A 24,918-nucleotide genomic window follows, 5' to 3' on the forward strand; every position below is an offset into this window, starting at 1 on the left:
AAACAGCTCCGGGGTTGAAATCACTCCACTTGGTCACTTTTTACTGAACACAAAAAACACACATGGACAGATTCAGTTAGAAACTTTATTTAATACAAATATGACCACAAGCCACACTTTGTTAGCTTTATTAGGCCAATATATTTTTTTTCTTCTTACAATATGTTTTGTTCTTTAAACATACCTAAACCACATTTCTATACAAATCAAACACAGCATACACATAAGGTATTTCTGTTGGTCAGACACAATCAAATAGCAAGCATAACCTCTAAACAGAAAGAAACACACAGAGTTCCACAAAAAGATCATACACTTTGTAAGAAATCATAAAACAAAAGGCATCGAGAACAGAAGAATGTGATGATCAGCCGGATCATTGTACACAGCAATCAAGTGCGAACAAACAATATTTCATACCACGTATCCAAGGATGGTAGAGGATGAAGTGTGATTCTTCCACACAAGATGTTTTTACTTTCATAGAAAGAATGGAATTCCTTTTGTTAAATCATAAGATATATCTATTTGACTTCACCAAACTTTGAAGAGAACAAGCAAACCAATCAAAGCTGAACACGTTATCGTTATCGTCACGGAAACTTCAGAGTTACAGAGTAAGAAAGTCACGACTACTTGAGACAAATCTGGGTCTATCCACTGTTTACATTGTGCTTTGTCATGAACAAGTTTGATCTGTTCAGTCTGTAATCCTCACATGCTGCTGTTAACACTAATGAAGGATTCATCATCCGTCTAAGTGGAGTGGCACATCTGCCAATGAGTCTCTTCCTATTACACACACACACACACACACACACACACACACACACACACACACACACACACACACACACACACACACACACACACACACACACACACACACAATGCCACTGAAGCGCTTCAAAAAGCTTCCTGTATACAGTCAAGTATTTCCTGTTTATCCCCAAACAAAACCCATTTGGCTCTTCCTCCGGTCAGCAGAGGCACAGGATCAGTCTTTTATCACTCTAACACACAAAAAAAACATCAGACACATACACGCAAACATGCTTAGGGCTAGCTCTGTCAGCATCCAACAAGCACACTATCTTCTTTTATATCTTGTTTTAAACCTTCCTGTCCAATCACAAACTCCCGCTCAACGACTACTTTGACTGACATAGTTCTGAACACGCAGTCTGCGGTGTCACTCACACTACAAAGAGGTAAATCTAGAACTCTCCATCCTGTGTTAAATTGCATACTCTGGTCTTTAATATAAGAAGACCTTCAGAGAAGTGCACGTGGGCGCTCTGAGCAGTGTCTCTGGGTGCAGCTTAGACAAAAGTGCGTTGGATAAGTCTCCATAAAGCCACTGAGGGAACATAAGCAAAGGGTGAGTGATTCTGTCACCCCAACAGCAGCACTCAGTGATTAGGTATGCACACACACACAAACACGCAGTTACATCAACCAAAAGTCCTCTTATAGGAGTCGTCACAAGCCAAAATCCTTCATTTTCATCTCTTTCTCCACATCTGCTTGTTCCTAGTGCTCCAACACAAGCATCATATTTTACATTTACACACATATTCTAATACTAAAGCTGCAGATTCTGAGGTTTCCTAAGGAATGTCGACGTACTTTACATGTTGAAAGCTTCACTGCTGAATAAATGAATACAGATCAAAGTGAGAAAGGGATACAAGACTTTAAAAAAAAAAAGATCGTACAAGGCCTAGTAGTTACTGTTAAGTGCATGGTAACCTCTGCCCAGCCACACAAAATTAAAATTTGAAGCATTTCAACATTGCATCGGTGATAAATTAGTTTTTTTTTCAGACAAGCAAAGGCATCACGATAGAAATCAATAACTTAAACATATCAATTATCATAAATAATGACTGCATTGTTAACAAAACACTTGATTCGCCAGAGCTCGAATAACAGAACAAACATTAAAATAACAGCAAGACAATACACCATTAAGCTGCTTCATTTTGTTTCTTTTTTAAAGTCACATCAAGTGTGGATCTTCACATACTTGTTGGCAAAAGTTTATCCCTGGTGTGACCTTGAATATTAACAATACTGAACATGACTCATCCAGTACCAACGTCAAAAGCTCCCCGAGGGAAAAAGAGATGATCTGAAATCAGTTCTGCTAACGGTGGACTAATGACCACAGTCAGTCCAGGGTGGACAGAGTCAGGAACGTAAAACCTCCAGCAGCTCTGCCCCTTATCCTTTCTCAGAACCAGGTGTATATGAGTCGCTTTTCCAGCCATTGTTACCTTTTTATTTTAAGTTGTAGAACAGATTAAAGTCTCTAAATAAACTCTTCACACTTACATCTCAGCTACTGCTAAATGATGCTGAGACTTAAACTGTAATCAGTGATAATTACCTTTCCTGTTTCTTTCACTTTGTACCTTTCACAGCGACTCTTCAAGGCATTTCAAGGATTTGAAAATCTTGATTAAAGAAAACAATGTTGTTTCCTGGCACGACTCTGGCGTCTCTAGTGCTCGGGGCTAAGACCTCTTGTGGGGCTTCAATCGCTTCCTCTGTCACTGTTACAGACAATCCTGTTTGCTAGAGGGTACAAAGAGTATAAAGACGCACGTCACATCTAATCCCTGTCATGTGAGGGGGACCAAAGAGCGCCCGCTGGGTGAGGATGTCTTTACAGGCATGAAGACAAGTGATCATCTATGAGGTGAGGAGGTCTTTCAGGGATGAGAAATGTCAAGGATTACTCACTGGTCTGGAAATGATTACCACTCATCTCTAACGTGATTACGGTTCAGCGGCTGTTTAATATTTACGCTCATAACCCTGTTACTACGTGACACTCATTACAGAGCTGTGTATGTGTGTCTGAGAACCATACTGGAAAGTCCATGTAGTTGCTGAAGATGCATCAAGTGCAACAGTCCCACTGCGGTGACATGAATACCTGGGTCAGGAGCTGGATCAGAGAAGCTCGTCGGGATTGATGGCTGGTATGGGCTGCCTCCAGTAACAGAAAGAGCTGAACTCTGGCATGACAAAGGCCTCGTTCTGCTCTTTACTCAACAGAGGGAACACATGCTCCACCAGTTCACTCAGCCTGCCGTAACTGTGGAGGAAAAGACTGGGTCAGAGATGACAGATCTTTGAAAAACCTGAAGAGCAGCTGTTTTAGCTGGAATCATCTGCAGCTCCTCAGCTAACTGAGGGCAGTAAAAAACTGTAAAACATGGCTCTGACATGTAATCAAATATGTCCAATAATTTATGCGCTTCCACTCTGCTTGGTTCTCCACCAAACCCTGAGGGAAATATAAGCTCTTTAGTCGCTATACTGTCTCTTAAATTCATTAGCTAGTTGCTAATTTTGATATTTTATTCATGTTCAAGTTGAGTTAATCAGAGATGTAATGTTGACCAAAGCTGCTGCTGCTGCTGCTGCTTGAATAAGGCTGATGGAACAATGAGAAAGAATCTACAAAAAGTTCAAGACTGTGAAACCAAAGAGAGCTGAAGAATGCTAAAACGCCCCATGAACAATCACATGATTTAACGTCACAGTATCTGAGAAAATGAAAGATAGAAAGTGTCTTTAAAGGTCAAATGGAGGATTAATGACATCATTGAGGAGTCAAGTGTGTCAAATTCAATGTGAAATCTGTTTAGAGGGCCTCATTTGGAGGACTATTTTTTTTTTTTGAGGGGAGGGGGGGTGTCTTGGATAGACTAAGATCTGGGAAAGAGTGCAAGGAATAAAAAAAGGCCACACTGCAAAAGTTGAAACCTAAGTATTTATGTCCAAGTGAATAAAAAATTGTCTAATCAGACTTAATCTGAGTCTCATTCAACTAACAAGTTTAAAAAAGTTTTATTTAAAGACAATTAAAGACAAAAATGACACGAATTAATGGTAAAGAGGCACAATAAATCGACCAAATAACAAAACAAACGTGCCTGTCGTATTTCTTTGAATGAGAATGTCTAAATACAAGCAATAAACAAGTACAGTTTTTCTTACCCCATTAGGAAATTTTGTAAACAATTTCAAGCAGTTGGGTCCAGATATCTTGAAATCAGGTGATTGTGGCTCATATTAAGTCAAGCAGGATTGCTTTATTTATTAAAAATAACAAAATGGCACACTTTCTCAGATTTTAGTTTTGTAGTCTCAAAGCCTCAGTAAAGTATAAGATTTAATCACCAGGCTCAACCAGCACCCTGAGCCTCATTATCTTAAAATGTAAATATCAATATTTGGCTCCAGCACTATGCTAATTGTATTGCATCAGTCAGGTCAAAGATGTATTGCCTTTTCAATACTCCTTTCCCTCCCTGGTTTATGAGTAGAATTTATTTTGCATGTGTACTAATTCAAATGGTTCCAGCATCTTATTCCTCCTAGGTGAAGTATTTACAGTACTTACGAGGACTTGTTGCCCTTTGTCTGCTCCTGGATCAGCTCTCCCTTGGGGTTGACGGTGAAGATCCGACACACAGGAACTCCAACCTCCTTATAGGCAAACACATCCTGTGTGGAGAAAATGTTTCAAGTCAAAATCTGATGCAAATGTAAACAAAAGTTAAAGCATTAGAATTAGAGTTACTAATCCCCACATCAAAGTTTGTTTCCTGACTTAAAATAGGGAAAAAAGTGTGAATTTAACTGATTTACGTGATGAAAAATTAGCAGCCAAGCCTTTAGAAGCCACCAGACAACATCTTCCAAACAGTAGCTCTCATTCATATTACACAGCGGGACAAGTGACATAAGCATGTTAATAACATTACCCATGGATTTCCTGTTTGTGTCCACCTAATGCATGTAATGGTAATATTTCTAGACTGATGTTTTAGTGGGCAGACTCCAGCCAGTGTGTGTGTTTGTGTGTGTTTTTTGTTTTCTTGTCTTTGGCGAGCTTCACAGACAGACTGAGGTTTGATGGCGGGCCCCGTGCATCGTCTGAGTGATGGTGTTTATGCAGCTGAAGATGAGACGCTGTGCCCGGCTTGAGCTCCCCTTGCACAGACAGTGTCACATGGGACTACAGTCAGCCGCCGGTGACCTCAGCTCAGGTTCAGCCCAGTGCTGATTTCATATGTTTGTGTCTGCTAATTGATAGCCAAAGTGTCATGTTGGTCTTGCAATGCATCATGACTGCATCGACTTCTAGAAAACAGCTTGGTGACATGTAGGAGCAAGAGCTTTAATGTCTATGAGTCTGACATCTTTAAACATCCATTAACTCACATTAGTTCTATTCCCGAAGGCGGCGTAGAATGGCTGCTTGTTATGCTGGAACAGGTTCTTTATGTCTGTAAGGCATTCAATCTTGAAGATCTCTGGTTTCTTCTCGATGACCTCCCTGCAGCAAACAGACGGGCTGATTAGTAAGATAAACATATGCATGTCCTAAGCATGGGTCAAGCCTGATTAGAGTTAACGTTGCTGGATACATGTTTACTTTCTCTCTGCTCTCTTTTAATGAACTTAGCTTCCAATTCAAAGCACACCCAAAAAGCCCTGTAAGCCTAAACTTCTTCAAAGTATGCATCAAGTTTTATAGCTTTTGCTTATATTGTATTATTTATATTTTTCTAGTGTACCTTACAGCAACAGATAAAGGAACTGATATAACATTTGCATCTGTTTGTTTAAAATTATTCAACTAGGTGAGATCTCTCCAGTTGACTTTTTTATTAACCACCTGATGTTGGAGGAGATGCATTTGAATTTTTATCATATTTCAATGTGCTAACACTTAAAACTTCTTCTTAAAACTTGATAAAAAAGAAACTCATGATAGAATAGACTGTATTACGAGTGTCTTGTAAATGAAGAATTCACAACAGAAAGTCATCAGAAAAAGATTCACATTCTGCACTTTGCTACGCTGACTCATTAATGACGTACAAGAAAAGCGTCAAGAAGTGTAATCCTGTTCATATCATGTGCACTGAGACCATCACTTTTACAAAAATTAGAAGTTAAATGATCAATAAAGAAATCTTTAGCAGTATCTCATAGAAAAAAAAACATCTTGATATTGAACATTTTGGAGAAGTAGTAAAAAAAAAGCCTGAACTTCTACCCAGCTAATTGTTTGAAATTCCTTTCTTACGTTCAAGTCAGCTCCAAGGCTTCCTTTCTTTGTGGAGAGACAACTCAGAGGTGTTCAGAAACAGAAAAATAATAAAGCCATAAAAGGCGGCAACAAAACTCTGAAGCTGATGGCAAGGCTGCAAATCAATACTTAGTTAGAAATTCATGAGTTTGAGTCTCCTGCAGCCTTATCAAGCTCACCTTATGAAAGGCTAATTGTGGAGAGTTGGGACTTCTTTCTCTTTAAACTAAAACTTTTAACAAGTCGGATAAATATGGATTGAAATCTGGAGATGAGGAATACATGAGATGATTGAGAAGAGAAACTGCTGTGATACATTGTAAAGTGCTGTACCTGTGGAAGGCGGAGAAGAGACTGCTGGGAGACAGCATGAGAGGTCCCCGGGGTAGAATAGTGCCTCCATCGTTCACCCACTGCAGGTAACCTCTTGTCATGTCTGCCATGCCGATAGCACGAGCTGAACAGTACAGGAACTTGTAGCCATTCCTGCAAACGGTAAAGGCAGCACTCATTAATGACTGTCATCAGCAGCGGCCAAGAATAGCGCTTTAATTAGACCGGGTGAGTTACATTGCTTGCTTTTATAATGTGCAGAGGTCATATAAACCAAGAGGCAATTTAACTTTAGATATCGTGTCTATTAGGAGTAGAATTCAGAACAATCTGCCCTGTTTCCTCACATGTGTATTAAACTTTTGATCCTCTGCATGACTAAAGCAGCAGAGATGAGTTAAAGTTAGAGTTCCAAACTCACCAAAGGAACCACATTAAGTGAAGTGGCCAAACACTGGCATGGGGTTTGGCTGTGTTTTTAGATTCTACAATAATTCTGTCTTGATTAAAACTCCTGAGTCATCCACCTCAGAGCACCCCACACAAACACCGGGAGGAAATATCAACTCCACGGGGAGACGACTGGGAATCAAACCAGACAGTTCTAACCACTGACCGGCCATTCATCCTTCCTCTGTGATTAATCAGTGTTGTTGTGCACTTACTCAGCTACTGAGTGGTAGAGCTTGGCAATGCCCTGGTGGGTCCAGTCCTTCCCCAACTGTGGCAGGATTTGTCCAAACACATCTGACCTGAAACGTTGAACACACACAAACATAAGCGACATAAAGACGGAGACACAAGTGAAGGAACAGACTCTACAAACGCAACAGATGTTAAGTAGCAGTCAGATAAAACGTGTGCATGAAAGGAAATAAAGTACATTAATGGCACCGGTACTGAAAGGAAACCACATAAAGGACCATAACTACTTTACCATTTCATCATAAAAGAGTACGTTACAGACTGCTCTCTACTAATGAGGATCACTGGCCTATAGGGGAGACACTGCCACAAACCCAGCTAATAGCTGCTGTACTTTGAGACAGAAATGTAAATTGACTCATTATAGTCCCTGTGCTCTTTACCCTGGTACTTAAAGAAAGCCACAAGCCACAGGTTGGCCTGCAGGGTCACAGGGATAATAAGCCATAGCCACTCTGAACCTGTTTGATGTTGAGCACCTATGAACCTACGAGTGGGCGTCAGGAAGGAAGCATGGCTTTAGGTGTGCGTCAGAAGACAGGGAGCTAGCTTTCAGTTAATTAAAACTCTTATCTGGAATAAAACTGGATTATGGAACTAATATGTGGAGTTTCAGAGGGACTTGAAATTTACCATTTCAATGACAAAGTGAAGGAAACCGCAAAAAAATGAGTTAAAGAGGAAATGAAGTGTTCAGTAGAAAACTGATTCATCCACTTCCTCTTTTTCACTGAATCAATGAAATGATCCGTAACAACTAAATGACTTTTATTCTTTTAATATGGGTGTGATCAGATATTAAACTTAAACTGGTGTGTCATTTATTACACCAGTGTTTTTAACATGATTTGAACCAGATGCTCATTAGATGTTGCAAGAAGTGAAAAGGGTTTATACAGAGTGAGCCAAACAGATTCATCTTTTAAACTCTAATATACAGGACTAAAATTTTGAATAAAAAAATGAAAAGAGCTCTAGATCATGTGAAATGTTCTAATAATCTCCTGGGTTAATCTGTCGTGCCAAGGTTAGCACCTCCAACAGGTAAAAGAACAACAGGCTAGTTTCTCTGATCAGTATCTGAACATTAATATACTTTGTACCATAAGAGCAGAAACAAGGAATTTTCGCCTCACTGCTCTGCTCAGGCTGTTTCTGAAAAAAGGAATCATGAATGATTTAAGGGCACATACTTGGTAATGGTGCCGTCAATGTCAGAGATAATGACTTTGTCGTCCCAGTTCCACAGGTAGATGGTGCCTTCACAGCGGCATGTCCCCTGGTATTGAGTGGTGATGCTGAATGTCACATCGTTGGGACCCTCCTTCAATTTCAGACTGGCCTGGTAACACATGGGAGACAGTGAAAGCATCTGGTGGCACAGCCTGTTTCATTCATGACACATTTGTTCTCACAGATAAGGCATCACTCTCCTCTGTGATTCATTTAGCCAATGCTTAAAGAGTATGTGCAGGTCTTTGGAGCCCCCTACTGGCTGCAAGTGGCTCAAATACTCTGCAGGACAAAACTAGCCCGCAGAGGGAGCTGTACACTGCAAAATAACCCAACAACAGAGCAAATCCCTCTATGAATATGATCATATCAATCATATAATTCAAAGTTGAACAGTCACAGTCAAGAACAAGTGAAATATTATACATATCACAAGACAGAGGGTTGTTCTTTCTTTTTAAAGGAAGTATATCTGGCAGTAGGAAAGCAAGTTTATAGGAAAGAACTTACTATCTGATCAGAGGAAAGGCGAAGGGACTTTCGGTATGTGTGTGGGCTGGAGTGGTGCTGAGCATCACCAGGCTGCAGTCTGTCCTGACAGGAAGCAGCACTCACCTCCTTACCCTCCTCATCACTGGACGTGTCTCCTGCTTTAGATCTGCGCACAATGATAAAAACACAAATAACAACTGATCACCATTTAATGTTACCTGAGTCTTTTGTGACCGTTTCTATATTTTCATTTTCAAGTTATTTCATCATATCACAGTGTGATTATGCAGAGCTGTCATAAAGTTAGAGGTTTATGGAGCTTTGGATGTTGTTTCAGCTTCATACCTCAGTTCAATGTGTCATTGAACTCTCTCCAGGTTATTAAGTAACAAACAACACCTTGATATAACTCACGGCATTTGCAGTTTCTCCTGAGATATCGAGGGTCTTTCCTCCTCCAAAAGAGACTCCTCCTTTGTTTCAAGCTTGGTTTCCGACTGGAAATAGAGCCGTAAAATATTCAAAAATTAAGCAAATAAAAACTTGTACATACATACATAAAGGAGAGATTCACTAAAAGTTATGATTGTAAACAAAATAACATGATCATGTTTTTAAAGGTGCAAACCTGCTTGATTGTACTATCCGCCCTTTTTCGCCAGAACCACCAGCGACCTGACTTCTTTGGCATTTTCTCCTTCACCCAGGCCTCCTCTGTAGCCTAGGCATTAACATGTTGATAACAGCAGTTAGCAACAAGCTACAAGCAACTGATCTGTAACAGGCACACTGCAAAAAACTTAAATCTTATCAAGTGTTTTTGTCCTTTTTTAAGTAAAAATTGTCTTATTATACTCGATATAAGCCACTTTCAACTTATCAATCCAGAAAAATGTCTTGTTTCAAGTTATCAGAGTACAAAAATGAGGTTTGAATCGCTTTTAACCAGTAAAAAAATCTGCCAATGGAACATGAAAAAATTGCTTGAAGATTTCCTTGAGACTAGAACAATGTCTTAATACCAGTAACTTTTCTCTTGTTCCACTGGCAGATTGTTTTAAGTGGTTATGAGCAATTCAGACCTCATTTTTGTCCTTAAATAACTTTAAACAAGACATTTTTCTGGATTGGTCATGTGAATTTGGCTCATATTGAGTCTAAAAAGGAATTTTCTACTGAAAATAAGACAAAAACACTTGATAAGATTTCAGTTTTTGCAGTGCAACTCAAGAAAACCTTATATACCTTTGGTAAATTCTTCTGAAATGCTTGTAGACTTAGGATCAAGGGTGCAGCTAGTGTCCAATTATAATACCTGAGAACAAACAAAGAACTTCAGAAACAGTAAAAAAAAAATAAAACAAAACAAAACATAAATTTCACTTGTGATTAAAATGCTTACTTACCTATTTCCTATCTTTACAACTAGATTGGGGTTATCTATAATTGCTGGATTCTCCGCAAATTCATGATAGGTAATGATATGCTCCATGAACCTTTCTGAAAACACAGGAGAGACGCAAGTTTTAATGAACGAAAGAGGAAAAGGTCAGAGCTCTGGAGCTGTAAAATCTCACTTCAAGCTGCACAGAAAGACAGAGAGACACCAGAGAAAAGACTTGTTTGGATTCAACCCTTTATAAAAAAGGAACTTGTCTTGAAAGAGAATGTTGCTTAACAACTTGTTTTGTTGCTTTCAGATGCAGCCATCAGTAGGAAAGCTCTGTGGTTACACAATGATTTCTGTGTTTCTCAGCAGGCTGAAGGTAAATCCTGTAAAACGCACTTTGCTCTACATTTTTCATGAGCGGCGTACCTTTGGATATTTCAGCATTTTCTGTGAGGCCTCCACACAGAGAAAGAGTGACGTCAGGGAGGTCACTTGCTGAATCAGAAAGACACTCTGTCCCGCTGTCAGCTGCCGCGCTGCCCACTGACTGTGGGGACTGTGAACCAGAGCGGATCTCTGAGTCCATCCAGTGCTTAGTCGCCGCTTCAGCCTCACTGCAACAGAAAAAGGTGTCATTTCAGAGGCTAAATCTGATTAATGTCCTGTTTTAAAATAGAGCACATTCAGACCTCCATTTTTAACTAACTGGGTCAGGCGGTAATGTTAATTAGGTTCCTCTTTCATAATCTAACCTCTTAGGAAAATATCTTGCAGCAACATCGGGTTCGAGTACATTCAGGTCATCAAGGTAGATATCCTCAGGCCCCTGGTGCTGACTCCTTTTTGGGACACCTACATTCAAAAATTTGGTCAGCAATTGTACAACAGTAACTCAATCTAACCTGTGGCTAACGCAAAATCACAAAGGCACCTTTCTTCTTCGAGGGTGAATCTGTCAGTTGGCTGTTGGAAGGCGTGGAGGTTGCAATGGATGATGGGACATCCAGAGGCTCTGCTGGGGTTATGGGACTAACAGCAGTAATGCTGCTGACAGGTGAAAGGAGACTATCGGATGTTACAGTGGTGATGGGGGTGCGGGGCTCGGGCTTTACAATTGTACACACTGAGGAGGGTGCAGCATCTTCTTTTTCAGTCTCTGTCTCGTTTTCCATGGCCTCTGAACTGAGGATGACTCTGAAGTGGGTGCTCTCTGATGGCGTGATGGTCACTGTTTTTAGTAGTTCTGGTCTCTCTTTCTTTTGAACCTGGATTTAACACATAAGAGGTAAGAGTTATAAAGAAAACAGTTCTGAAAATAGCTCAATTAATGGTGGATGGTGATGTTTACCCGGGCTGTTTCTGGAAACTCTCCCCAAGTCCACTGCATGTGGGATTCAGCTCTGAGCATACTCTCTGAGGGCCTGACCACCAGTTCAGAGTCACTCTTTGGAGAGAAGGCCTGGGACAAGCCATGGCTGCAGGGGGAGATGAAATAATGAAAAGAAAGCATAAGAAAGTGTGTTTATACAGTACTGGTGATGATTACATATTTATTTAGTTACATGCCTGTCATCAGCAGGCCAGTCCCCGTCAGATAGCGGATAACCATCAAGGTTGTGTCTGGCTGCGGGTAATTTGGGGTCAATATCTCTCATTGTGGTCACTGATGGTGACCTAAATCAAGAGAGAAACAGATTTGTTAATCAGAGATATTAGACCAAATTAAATTTCTTTTTAAATGCAGGACCTTAACCCACCTTGAGACACGTGCTGCAATCTCCTCATCTGAACTCAGGTCCATCTCGAAGATTTCTTCATTTTGTCCAGTGCTGGACATAGCAGCAGTCATAGCAGCAGGTACGTTAGCAGCATTAGCATTACCAGTAGTGACTGACATGGGCGGGGTCAGCTCCTCCCTGCGAGGATCTCCTTTGTGCTTCTTTCTCCGCCTCTTTTTCTTTTTCGTGGCCATGGTGCTCGGAGCAGGAGGATCAGGTGGGTCTTCTGGGTCAGCTGTGTCATCTCCCAGCTCTTTGTGCTCAACCTCTGAGATCCAGAACAGGTGACTCTCGGTGGGGATTGGAGAGGTGGCCAGGTGGGCAGGGATAATCTGATGACAGAAGACATGAAGAACCCTGGGCTTAAGATATGTTTGGCCAGGAGCAGCGTAATGCAGCCTATGACTCATCACCATCGTTACAGGGGAGTTTTCTCTCTGTGCTGTCACTGAAAGTTGCTCTACACAGGTGCAACAAAACTGGATCAGACATGAAAATTGGTGACTGTGTCATGAGCTTCTTCTTGTAGTGTCAAACAGAGATACTCTGTTCAAGAGTGTGTTGTTAACCTTGTTTCTGGTTTTGTTGTATTTGTAAAAGCAGGGTGGGTTTGTTAATCTGTGTTCTGGGTGCTTACGTTCAGTTGCTCTGTTTCTTGAACAAAAAAGGCCTCTCCATTGTCACCCAGCTTCATGTGCAGCTCCACCGGCTCCCCATTCACTTCAATGTCGATCTGAAAGAATTTTCCACAAGCATCATTATGTTACAGTAACTTCAAAAAAACTTCAAAACTGTAACAGAAAATGTTTCCTCAACAGTATCCAGTGTCTCCATCTTCCATGTTCATCATATTTAAAAACTATTTCCAGATTTTTTTATCAGGCCACATACAGCAGGAGGCTACATGCACCCCTCTCTGGGGCTTTCAAAGCCTAATAAGTGTATTAGTCCTAGGGGCTTGTACTCTGTAGAGCCTGCCAACAGAACAGGGCCATTCAAGACTGCCAGGAAAACCCCCAGTGGATCTATGGCCATTCAGAAATGTGACACCACTAAAGGAGAAAGCAGGTCACGTCTGGCAGAGACGAGGAGGAGGAACAATTTGACTCATAAGTGCCCTGCCTGGTTGATAACCTGAAATCTAATTGTCAATTTCAGCTTCTGACTTACAGCCACTGACATCATGTTAGTGTTTTTTCCCCCAACATACTCTTGTAGCTTTCTTTCTGTGTGTTCTTCTCAGCAGCTTCAAGATTTGTATCTCATGCCCTCGAGGTGGCTGAGGGGTGTTTATGTGTGGAGAGTGATGGCTGGGAATTTTAATGCCCGGTTAATAATGAGGCAGAGTAAATGAGGGTCCTCTTCAACCTTTCACAGTCAGTGGCAAGTTACATTCACTTCAGTGGCTGGGCTGTGGATGTGCCAACACCGTGCTGGATTACTGGAATAACTGGGGGACAGGCTGCCTGCAGAGACTAAGAATAAAGGCACAGTATTGGATTGTCTCTGCTTGTTGCAGTCTGACAGCTTCACTTTAGAAGCTCAGAAAAAAGAACAGATGAATTATTTATGTATGACAGAGTTAAGTTAGAATCAAACAGCATTTTAAAAACATGTCTGACTGCCAGCTAAAGATGCTAGTATATGAAGACACACATTATCCAGAGCCAAAATTCAATTAGTATCTGGCTGGTGATCACACTTCTCTGATTTTTTGAATAGCTGTATGACAGGAGCACATTTTTCATCCTACTTGGTCCAAAAACTTTTTAAAAAGCGTTATTTTTAGCAGAAGCCCTTGAGGATCTGAAAAGCAACTCAGGGGCACATCATGCATAACTGTTGGTTATACAACAGCCCTTGTTGTTGAGGCCTTCTTCACGTTTCCTCCCCCTCCCACACATTCAAGTTGTAGAGCTGTTGCCATAGGAACCACTCATTCAGTACTCCCTCTGAGCCCCATCAGCATTCTGAGTAGGAGTAGAGACAGTGTCAGTCCCCCGCAAATCATCACCCACTCAGGTCCAAACGCAAGAAAATACGCTTTCTTCTAGTCAGAGGACAGAGCTGCTGCTGTTCTAAGAATAGAAGTCCTGGACAATCAAGGAGAGGGTTGGAATTATAATTACTAATTAAAAGAACTGTCTAATATTGAACATTACTGGAACAGACAGGTATATTATGAATTTTTATGTAAATTTATAAACTGAAGTAACCTCAATTTGACTCACAGGAAAGGAAAAGTATCCTGTTCCTGATTTCTGAATGAGCTTTTTATTTTCATTCTTAAAATAGATCAGCTGTTCTGGAGTCCCATGATACTGCGCTTTATTTTAGGCGACAATATCCTACAGCAATATATTTATGAACACATTGCAGTCTAAAACACATCTTAGCCAGTTACATGCTTTAACCCTCATTCGGCATTCGGGTCTCTGACGACCTGAAGGCATCGAGATGCTCTTTAAAAATGTATTTGCCTTTAATGTAATTACATGAAAATTGACAATTGACAAATTGAGTGAAACATAGAATTTGTAGATTATTTTAATCTGCTTGCAATCATATATGGGTCAAACAAAACCGGGTCATATATGACCCCAAATACAGTTAATGTCAGTATTCGTTGCCATTCAAAAAATTTGAAAAAAAAAAAAAAAAAAAAAAAAAAAATTCATCTGAACTTCAACATATACCCTTCTCTAAAAATCCATAATATTAAATTTGATCTCAGAAATCATAATTTGTAATTATTGCTGTTCTTAACCCAAAAATATATTTAATTTTATGCAAATTAGGAAAAGATGTCATACAATTTTTTAAAAAGTGTAAAAAGTAATTACAATCAGTTGGAGGGAAGTTGACAAATAAGGGAAACAAAGAATTTATAATTAATTTTAAACTACATGCCATATATGAGTAAAACAAAACTGGGTCCTTAATGACCCCGAATACAGTTAATGTAAAGTTTTTGTTGCCATTCAAAAACTATGAAAGGGTTAAAAAATTCATTTTGTCTGAACGTCAACATGCGCACTTCACTAAAAATATATAATATTGTATTGGACTTCCAAAATCATAATTTGTAATTATTGTTTTTTTTTTCATTCAAAATGTGTATTTTTTATGCAAATTAGGTAAATGATGTGATATAATTTTTAAAAAGTGTTAAAATTTGTTCCAATCAGTTGGAGGGAAGTTAACGTTAAAGGTGAAACACTGAATTTGTGGATATTTGGACCTACATGGCGTATATGAGTCATACAAAACGGGGTCCTATATGACCCAGAAGGCTTTTCTGAGGTATTCAAAACAAATACAAGGGTTAAAAGGAGTTTTAATTCATGAAAAAGACAGATACAAGAGCTTATGTTATAGATTTAAGAAAATGGCTAAAATAAACTAAAATATTCTGTGCATCATAACAGACTGTATATCACATACAAGCCAGTTACTGTTTTAGATTTCATATGCTGTTATCAATGATGGTGAAATGTGTTTTCATTTTTAAGTGATGCTAACACTACTGTCTCTTAACACATACTGTAAACATTTAGGTTAAGTCAACATCTAACTGGGGCTCTGATGTCAAACTAAATATTATGAAGAAAAAGTGGTGCACTGTCAGTCTGTCACTCACTTTGTTCAATATTTATCAGTTAGCAATGCCCCAGCTTCTTAGAAAGGAGAGCGACCCTGGCTGTACAGTCAAGGTAATGTCAATAAAGCATGTTCTGAACAAACATACAGTGTCCCGTGCGTGTTCGTGGAAGGCTGTATTATGATCTGACTTAGTTTGAAAACAGGCACATACAGTATGAGCTGTGTAACCTGGAAAAAACTGAGAGTGATATTAAATAGAGAGTTTTTTGAGAGAAATGAGCCTGCCTCTCAGAAAGGAAACAAAGGTTTGTATCAATGCTCTCAAAAAGTCTTTGGAAACATTTCCTTGCAGATGTTTGAAGGAAGTTGATACAGAGCCACATTTTTGAATAAAATTTTGATTTTCAAAGAAAAATTACTTACAACTTTCTCTTTGGAGCGCAGCACACCCAGCTTTCCAAAGCGCACATGGAACGGTGAGCACTGGTATGTGCCATCTCTCTGGCGGACAACCACAACATCAATGCAGCCTGATAGCGTGGCCTGGTTGATGCCCTTGTAGAGCTCTTTGACGGTTACCAGCACCTGACCTGCCAGCTGGCCCACGTAGTTCATGGTGTCCGTCTGGAGGAGGGAAAAGGAGGAAATATTAGCCGTGTGAATGGAGAGGCAGGATGAATGTGTCCTGTTTACAGCCCAGAGGCCTGCATGGAGAGTCGAATCTTCTCCACTTGATTCCCCTCACATTATCTCAGTCTATCCACTGTTCTTGCTCCTCTCTGAGTATCGTCTTCCAGACCGTCGCGCTTCACATTTGTGTTGTGTATACTCCTCTCAGCTCGCTCTCAGCCTGCCTGTCCTGTGCTGTCTGTTATCTCCTGACCCGCACACAGACTGCCAGAGCTCCACTGTTGCCCCGTCGCTGGCCGCTGTCCCACATGAGCAACATCAGAGAGGGGGGCTGACGGCTGGGCTCAAACAATAAGAGACAACCTCACACAGAGTTCCCACTGCACTGCTGCCATGGGAGCAGCTGACTTCCTGTTTACATTCTGAACTCTGCTAAGTAGATCAAATAAAGCGCTGAAAACCAGACCTCTGTGGCTATAATTGTTCAAGCTTGGATAAACTGTGCGCAGACATTTTTTTGTCACTAGGAAGACGCTCCATGTAAGGCTGTAAATTCTTTAAAGAGCAATAAAGAGTGAAGGAAACTGCAAACAGACCTAATCAGACATGAACATAATCACTCCAACTTCCCAGCCTGCCTCTGACTTCTTCACTGAGACAAAGTGATTCCAGGTTTCAGAGTGAATACGACTTCACACACATAATTTCACTTTGCTCAGGTCAGGCTCTAGTTAAGTGGGGCTTGTAAACACATTCCCCCGCTGACTTCATTGCATTTATGTAACCTGAAATGCTCCTATCTTACACTGACCTTTTGTTCAGATTCTAGCCATGAGAGCAGTAGGGGGCGGGGTCTGGAAGGGTAGAAAACAGTGGTGTTTGTTCACGGGTGGCATCATGGAAAACAAGAAACAGGCATGATATGCATCTCCAGAAAGAGAGGAAGAAAGAGCAAGCAGAGAGATAGCAGTGAAACATTAGCATAGCTTGGCTGCTAAGAATAACTCTCACATCTGAATCCACACAGACAGGCGACAATCCCGAGCACAGCCATCAGGCTTTAACTGACTTTTCAAAGGGTTGTAGAGGGGGGCAGGTGGCATCACGCAACGCCTTCTGACAACAACAGGAAAAACAGTCTTTCTAGGAACTCGCACTTCATGCATCTCTTAAAAAGGGGTGTGGAAAAAAACAATGTGCACCTGAGTGAGTCCTCTGTTAACATGTGCTAAACTCAATGAAGGATTGAAACAAAGCCAAACTTCTTGCAATTCTTTAAAGAGGTGTAAGAATTAGACCTGTGTTGGCAAATGATTCCCAGAAATCCAAAAGTGATTTAAAAATCTTTATTTTCACCATGAAGCTGTCTCCAAATGAATCTGACAGTAGCTAAGAGCATAAATTATAGTTTATCATATTAACAGGGATAAAATCAGACTTTTGGGATGCTTTAATTTCTGATGTAGCCATGAATTGTGACTGCAATTAATTCTAATAAAGTCAGCATGCTGGTTAGTTTAGCATCTTTTTTCATTCAACAATTCATAATAGAAAACAAATTTCTTACGCTGTAAAATCACTCTTCAACAACTGCACATAAAACATTTGTTTTACAAAATGCTTTTCAAGAATCAAAGACACTAAACAACTAAAATTGAGGGGTGGGGTGGAGGCTATGGGTAAGGGTCTGTGCTCCCAGGTTTAGTGTTTGATTCTGTGACGTGGAGACAGGACAATAGCTGTGAGGAATGTAGATTATGGGGAGGAATGTGATGTTGGAGGAGGTCAGTGAAGTGGGAAGAGGCCTGGTGATGGTGGTGGAGGGCTTTTTCAATGAGAAGCAGGATTTAAAGTTGGAAGCAGTCGGGGACAATGAAGTCAATGAAGATGTCGAAGGTCAGGGGGAAGGCGTGCAGCAGAGTGGATGCCCTTCTGTTAATGGAGGACTTGGGAAAAAGTACTGTAGAAGATGCTATTGCAGCAGTAAAGATGGGATGTGATGGAAGCCTGGATATGTGTTGAAGTAGAAGTAGATGGAGGTGGGATATGTGTCTTAGGGGTGGAGGGCTGTTTCACCGAGCTGGGTGACAAAGTGTTGAAGAGAAAGGTTGATCTATCAATTACTTAGGCTTTAAAGGGGACATAACATGCTTGTTTCTCCTTTTCACTATGCCAGACTAGGATGCCTGTAAAGCATTTCTGCCCTCAGTACAAGTCATTTAGTTCCTTCATTGTCCCACAATGGCGTTCTCAATATCCTCATTTTAGGCCATTCTGAAGATCTTATTGAAACGCTATCGAGAATGACCTCCAGTAACCTCGCAACGTCACAGCCCTTTGTGCTCTGATTGGTCAGTTCTATCAGAGGGGCGGAGGGGGTAGAGCCAGGGGGCGGTTTTTACAGCATGGCAGTATTTACAAAATCGCCACATTGAATGGAGCAGACCGAGCGAGTTTGCTGTTTGCCAAAACTTCACCATAAGGCATTGATAGCACTAATAAAATGGCAGAGTGAAAGATACGTCCTTTTGTATTGGACGATTCTGCAGCTCAGGAGGAAGAAAACCCACCTCGACACAGATCATCTCAGGACGCTTCAGTGTGGTGAGTCAAACCGGTACTGTAACATGTATAGTTTATACGTTTATACTCGGCTCTTGGTGGGTGTATCCCTCGGTGGCGGTTGTGTGACTAACTAACTTCACAGAGGAGGAGCTGCTTTATCAGATTACTCCAATAAAAAGAAAGGATCCTCGTGTCGTCACGACGGTTGAAATCTCGCGGCCAAATGGCAATGACCTATTTTCAGAGGCATCAAATCTCGTTCTAGGATATCAGAAAAAATACAATATCTCAATTTTTGAAAATTCAGGGGGTGTAAGGTCTTGTTTTCAAATTTATTGTATTATATGTAAGTGTTAAATCAGGGATCAGCATGATATGTCCCCTTTAATAAATCACCAAATAAAGGAACCTTGATTATCTCTATTTATGCTCTGATAATTCAGTTAAAGACAAAACCACAGAACTTTATCTGCAGAGTTTAACAGAGCCAGGACTGGTGTAGACAACACATTAAGTATGAGGACACATAAGTTTTCACTTTCAATGTGTGATGAAATAATGTGTTATTAGGGGAAGGGAAAAGCTGATAGTGGATTAATTTGCAGATATCAACCACACTGTGATTTATTTCTGTAACACTCCTTTAAGTTTTATAAAAGCTTTCGGATAAACCAACCATGACAGTGATTACTTTACATCACAAAAGCATCCATATGATTGATTCGGTCGGTAAATACTTTAAATATGCAAAGCTTACAATGTGGAAGACATTTTTATCCATCTTAGAGCAGAACTGTAACTAAATTGACAAATACTGGTTGAAAAAGTCTTGACTTTTACTGATTCTGACAACACACAGGATGGCACGGCAATTCCATGAATAAAGCCGTTGTTATAAAGTTACCAACTCCTATAAATGCTGTTATGTAATGTAGCAACATTGTAAATTTTCCTCACACAGGAGCAGTTTGGAAAGGTGCCACTATTAAGTTATTTCAGCCTGGTCAGGTGTGATAAACATGCTTTACCTGCTGCAACCTATCCCTTTACTCACTATCAACTCAGAGCTAGAGCAAACTGCCATACCCCAAACTACAAACACAAACATACAGGAAGGGATATGAGTTTATCTTACCATCTCAAATACAAACATTATATCTGGCCTGTCTTCTTTTCTCTCAGTCTAACTTATCCCTTAAAAAAACACTCCTACATAAAGCCCTAAGACTCCTGTAATCCACATGATTCACTGTGGTCCGCTAAGAAACCATTGGGTTTGACTGTAAAAATAAACCACAAAGCTCAGCTACCTGCCAAATCAAACCATACAGGATGATGACTAACAGTGAAGTGCAGTCCTTCAGCATCATGCCCTAGCTGTGACAGACAGAGACAGAGACAAGTCAGCGCTGACTCACCAGCGACCAGGAAGACCTCAGAGACGGGGACTCATCACTGTTGTCTGTGGTGTCCTCTGTGTTGCTCCCAAGGAGATCTTTGTCCCCCCATGATCTCTGTCTCTTCATCTCTTTGGCACCAGCTCTTCCTTTCCCTACCTTAGGATACTCCACTTGGAGCAAGTTTTTCCTCCCTCACACTGTGGTGATAAAACCTCTCTGCCATCTTGAATGCAATCTCAAGCTACCTAAGCATGTTGGAAAAACCCTTACAGTGGTAACTACCAGCATACTGTTATCTGATACCGATAGGAGAATTATGAAACAGTATCATAAACTTTTTTCATTGCTCCTTATGGGGCTATTCTTTGCTGGACGTGTTCATCCAGTCAGCTGACAGGACACTGTAGGTTCAGCCAATGGGATGACCTCTTTTAGGTTGTGGTGTGTGGCTGATAAGTGACAGCTAATTACTGTGAACTGCTTTGCAATGTTTTCTCCCTGATAAGAGCACAAGCTCAGGGAAAAAAACAAGCAGATCTCCACGGCATGTTGTTCTTGCACAGTCAGTCACATGTACGTTCTAATCGTTGCTGCATGTGCTTTTATTGTGCATGACCAATCCAAAGAGGGGGCTGAAGGGGATTGATGGCATTGATTGGTTACAGGAGCAAACCAATACTGTACTCACTGCAGTGGACTTGAACATGCTGGTCATTAGTTGCACATTAATTTCAGATGTGAACAGAAAAGTAAACAGGTGTCAAATCCATAAATGCCTCAGTGATAATCTCTGCTGGGATTAAATATTAGCTAACCCAAACTCTTAACCATATCTCCATTCACAACAGATGGTGTGAGCACAATGAAGACACTAATGATGAACTCTAACATGTTTCTGTCATCACCTCTCTGACTTCAAGCAATTATCTAACAACTTTAGCTACTTATTGAATGTCTAAGATAAATCTAACGTACAAAGCTCTTCCAAAGAGGCCTCATCCCTACTGTCCCATCTGCTAGCCCTTTGCAAACAGTATCAAACAAAACAGAGAGGCCAACTGAGTGCAAGCTGTTTGTATGCCCTCCCCCTCTGCTGGGATCTGTTTTATGTTTGAATATTTGAGAAGAGTCGTGCATAAATAGATTAAAACTTTCCCCGTACTGTGGTCACAAATACACCATCAGTAACACACTACAGCTCCTACCTTTAAAATATATTCTGTATAAGCTCCCTTAGATTTATAATAAAAGAATAACATACACTAGAAAAGTATTACAGGCCTTGTTTCCCTTACTGTATAATAGTAGTCTTTATCTGGAATGATCCAGAGCACATTTGTTTAGATGAGAGAGACAAAAGAATCTGTCGTGTGACTGAGCTGGCCAACCAGACCACACAAGCTTCATGTTACACTCTCTCGAGTATTGGATAACCCCATAGCGCACCAAAATGGGCCTACTTATTATGCGTGTAACATAAGCCATGACTCCAACAACCCCAGACAGACTTTGCTGGATGTCCTGCTTTGCATATTCTGCAGTACATGAGGAAAAAAAGACCAGATCCATTTCTGTTTTAGCTATTTTCGATGAAGAATACACTGAAAACTTAAAAAAAATAGCCGTGGGGTTTCTTTTTTAAAGGTGAATGTAGAATTACACACAGTTTTCCAGTCTTCCTCAGCTGTAGCATAAGAAGACAAGGGAAGTAAAATGCTTGTCATGGTGGTTAAATTGCAATTTCCCCTGCTGGGATTCATTGTGTAACATCTGTAATTAAAGTAAGACCTATGCTGTGGCTTGATAACGTATTTACACTTATTATTTTAAATACAAAAGCGTGTTCTCAATGAAAGTACAGAAAATGTAGTGCATTTTGATTTATCAGCTGGCACACTCAAAAAAGTCCTCATTTTGGCTGCATAGCAGAAAGGATGAAAACAGATCAAACAATGGATGGAGGTTGCAATTCATAGCAGAAGAACACCTGTGAGTGGTTGCAAAATGTGATTCTATTTCCAGTAAGAGCGAAGTAGCAGTGTTTAACTTGAGATAACACTAACTTGTAAAAATTAGAGCACTGCATTAGTACGTACATAGTGTTTGTACTTAAGGTAGTGTGCTTCAAGAATGTACTCCTGATAGAGTACTTTGGAAGTGTACTTCAGGTAGTGTACTTCGGTTCTAACATAAGTGTAATAACTTAGTATTAAATTTTCAGGATACAGGATGCTAGTTAAACAGTGCAGTAGCCAAGAAGTATCATTAAGTATGCATGACAAAACAAAGTAACACATCCACTGACTTCTGCTTTGAAAAATAACTAATACCTATTTGTTACTCATCATAACTTGGTATAACAGAGCTGGTTTTCACAGTATTACAGATTACTGTATCCCTTTATTTTTTAAAAAAAAACAACAACAAAGCTTTTTCACATGATAGCAAAAGAGTAATGCCAGTAGGGATGGGTACCTTTCACATTTGAATCGATACGGTACCGATGCCAGGTACCTGGCAAACGGTATCAGTTCTCAACGGTACCAATTTTTCGGTACTTTTTTGTGTTTATGTGGTATAATATATCAGTTTGTTTAATAATAAAGTATGGATTCTTTTCAATTTGACATATTTATCCTTCAATATATAACCTTGCAATGTTGTGTTCATCTCCAGCATGGAAAATAACCTACTCTTCCATTCCCTCACAGTCACAAAGATGCTTTTAGGTACCTAAACATGGTACCTTTTGATTTTACATGAATCTATACCTGGTACTTTTGACAGGATTCGGTCGGTACCTGTAAAAGTACCTAATTTGGTACCCATCCTTAAATGCCAGTGTGTGTCACGCTGCCATTGCCCACACTTAAGGTATTCCAAGCTTTTTTCTATGGTTGCTCTTAAGCATTTTCAACTCTGGGGACATTAGTTGGGAGAATCCCAAGTTCAAACAAAATAACTGGCATTTACTCTTTATTACTGGAAAATAGCAGCAAGTCCACTTAGAGCCTCCATAAATGCCACAGCTGTTTCTATGTTATCTGGGTTATGTAAGGTTACAGGAAGAAAGTAGTGCACAGAGTATCTCATCTTGGAGCCTTTTATTGAGTTCATGCATATGTACTGGTGTTTTATTCTACATCTAACTACACCTAACTGAATGTCTATACACTTGTGTTATATACAAGCTTTAGGATACACTTAGTTGATATCAACAGGCTTCGTAGAGTGAGCTGACAGAGCACTTCCATAGTGGCTGCCTGTCTTACAGTCTTGGGGCTGAAAACCCTTATTTCCGATGTTAAACCTGACACGTCGCGTGACCGAAATGCCACCAGTACACAGGCATTCAAACGTAGCATGACCGAAAATTGCGGAAATAAACGAACAGAAACTAAAACTAAAGACCATATTTGACATAATTGTGTATTCTGGGAATCGCTTGCTCCATATTCACTAATATTCCGTGTACAACCCGTGAGAAGGGAAAAGTACCGAGGAAAATTAATGAATGGAGACGGTGCAGAGTTAGCCGTTAACCCTGAGCTAGCTTTAATGTTGTCGTTCGTTTACCGTTAGCCAATAACAAACGGTGAGACGGTAACAGGCGCTAGTTCGCCGGTTTCAATGAAAAACTGTCACTTTAATTGTTACGTATGATCAATATTGTATTAAAATGCCCAAGGTCAGTTATTTCCACGTATCAAGATATGTTAGCCAGCTTACAAGCTAGCTAACATTAGCAGACGGCAGGTTCAGAAATATGGCTCATGAGAAGCAGCAGCGAAAAGCTATGAAAACGGCTTCAAGTCATCATATCTTTGACTGTTTATTTACCTTTGCTTAAGGGGGGTGCTGTCGCAGAAGGACGAAACCGTGTCTTCAACGAGTCCCCATATCTTTGACAGATAAAGTCATCCGAAGCCTCCTGACGTGTCCGTGTCTGAACCACCGAGGCTGGCTGCTGAGGCTGGAAACAGGGTGCTGAAGTTGGTGGGACAGGGAGCCGCACAGTGGTGGTTAACTCACACAGCCAGTGTCACACTTCAGTCCAGGGTTAAAATTGCACAAGAAAGTTCATACTCTTATCTTATTTTAGCAACATTTTGACACGAGCTGCTTACTTGGAGGAATATAAAATGACCTTAATGTTACATATTCTGAATTGTCATTCTAATGCTTGATTCTCTAACAGCATAGGGGCCTATGGTACTGACTTGGGGCACTTCCAGAGGCGGAGTCAATTTGTTTAAACTTGGGTGACCTAACTGGGGGACTACCCTTTGCAGGAGTAACATGAAATATGTGTATGCATTCATACACAAATAAAAAGTATCCCTTTACCCTCTGTCCCTGCTAATACTCTGTACTTTGTCTAAAAGTGAGGTATCCATAAGATGCTTCATTCCCACGTATGTATATTTATTTCGCTGGAAAAGATGGTCCTCTTATGTAAAACTCTGGAGACTTACAAAGATGTTGATCAAACTAACAGAAGGAAATCAGAAACAGAGATATAAAAAGTTACAGACAGCATGTTGTGACACAGCCCAATAAAAACAAATCCTCTAACCAGCCTATCATTGTTCATATTTTGGGGTGGCTGTTAAAGGATCTACTTCTTAAACCTGTTGAACTGCTAACAGATTGAAGAAGGCAAGAAATATG

The 24,918-nt window shown here is 40.3% G+C and overlaps 1 protein-coding gene across 2 annotated transcripts; it reads right to left on the reverse strand.

The window, feature by feature from the left end:
* Positions 1-127: 127 nt before the first annotated feature.
* On the reverse strand, positions 128-24,307 carry lpin2 (lipin 2). 2 transcript variants are annotated; one of them, XM_074688444.1, is made up of 20 exons: positions 24,088-24,307; positions 16,076-16,276; positions 12,687-12,782; positions 12,029-12,381; positions 11,838-11,945; positions 11,620-11,746; positions 11,203-11,536; positions 11,024-11,123; positions 10,698-10,885; positions 10,288-10,381; positions 10,127-10,196; positions 9,510-9,602; positions 9,296-9,378; positions 8,900-9,047; positions 8,350-8,498; positions 7,117-7,203; positions 6,452-6,604; positions 5,245-5,359; positions 4,421-4,524; positions 128-3,106 (listed from the first exon to the last, which is right to left on the reverse strand). In XM_074688444.1, the coding sequence occupies exons 2-20, from the start codon at positions 16,265-16,267 to the stop codon at positions 2,962-2,964; spliced, it is 2,739 nt and encodes a 912-aa protein (XP_074544545.1). In that variant the 5' UTR covers positions 16,268-16,276; positions 24,088-24,307; the 3' UTR covers positions 128-2,961. The 2 variants fall into 2 exon arrangements, with proteins under 2 accessions (XP_074544545.1, XP_074544546.1); XM_074688445.1 differs by lacking the exon at positions 24,088-24,307 and adding an exon at positions 16,398-16,554.
* Between the last annotated feature and the right edge of the window lie 611 nt (positions 24,308-24,918).

Source organism: Halichoeres trimaculatus, unplaced genomic scaffold, assembly GCF_033239565.1.
Source record: "Halichoeres trimaculatus isolate MK-OKI-2021-1 unplaced genomic scaffold, fHalTri1.1 fHalTri1_scaffold_15, whole genome shotgun sequence".
Taxonomy (NCBI): Eukaryota; Metazoa; Chordata; class Actinopteri; order Labriformes; family Labridae; genus Halichoeres; species Halichoeres trimaculatus.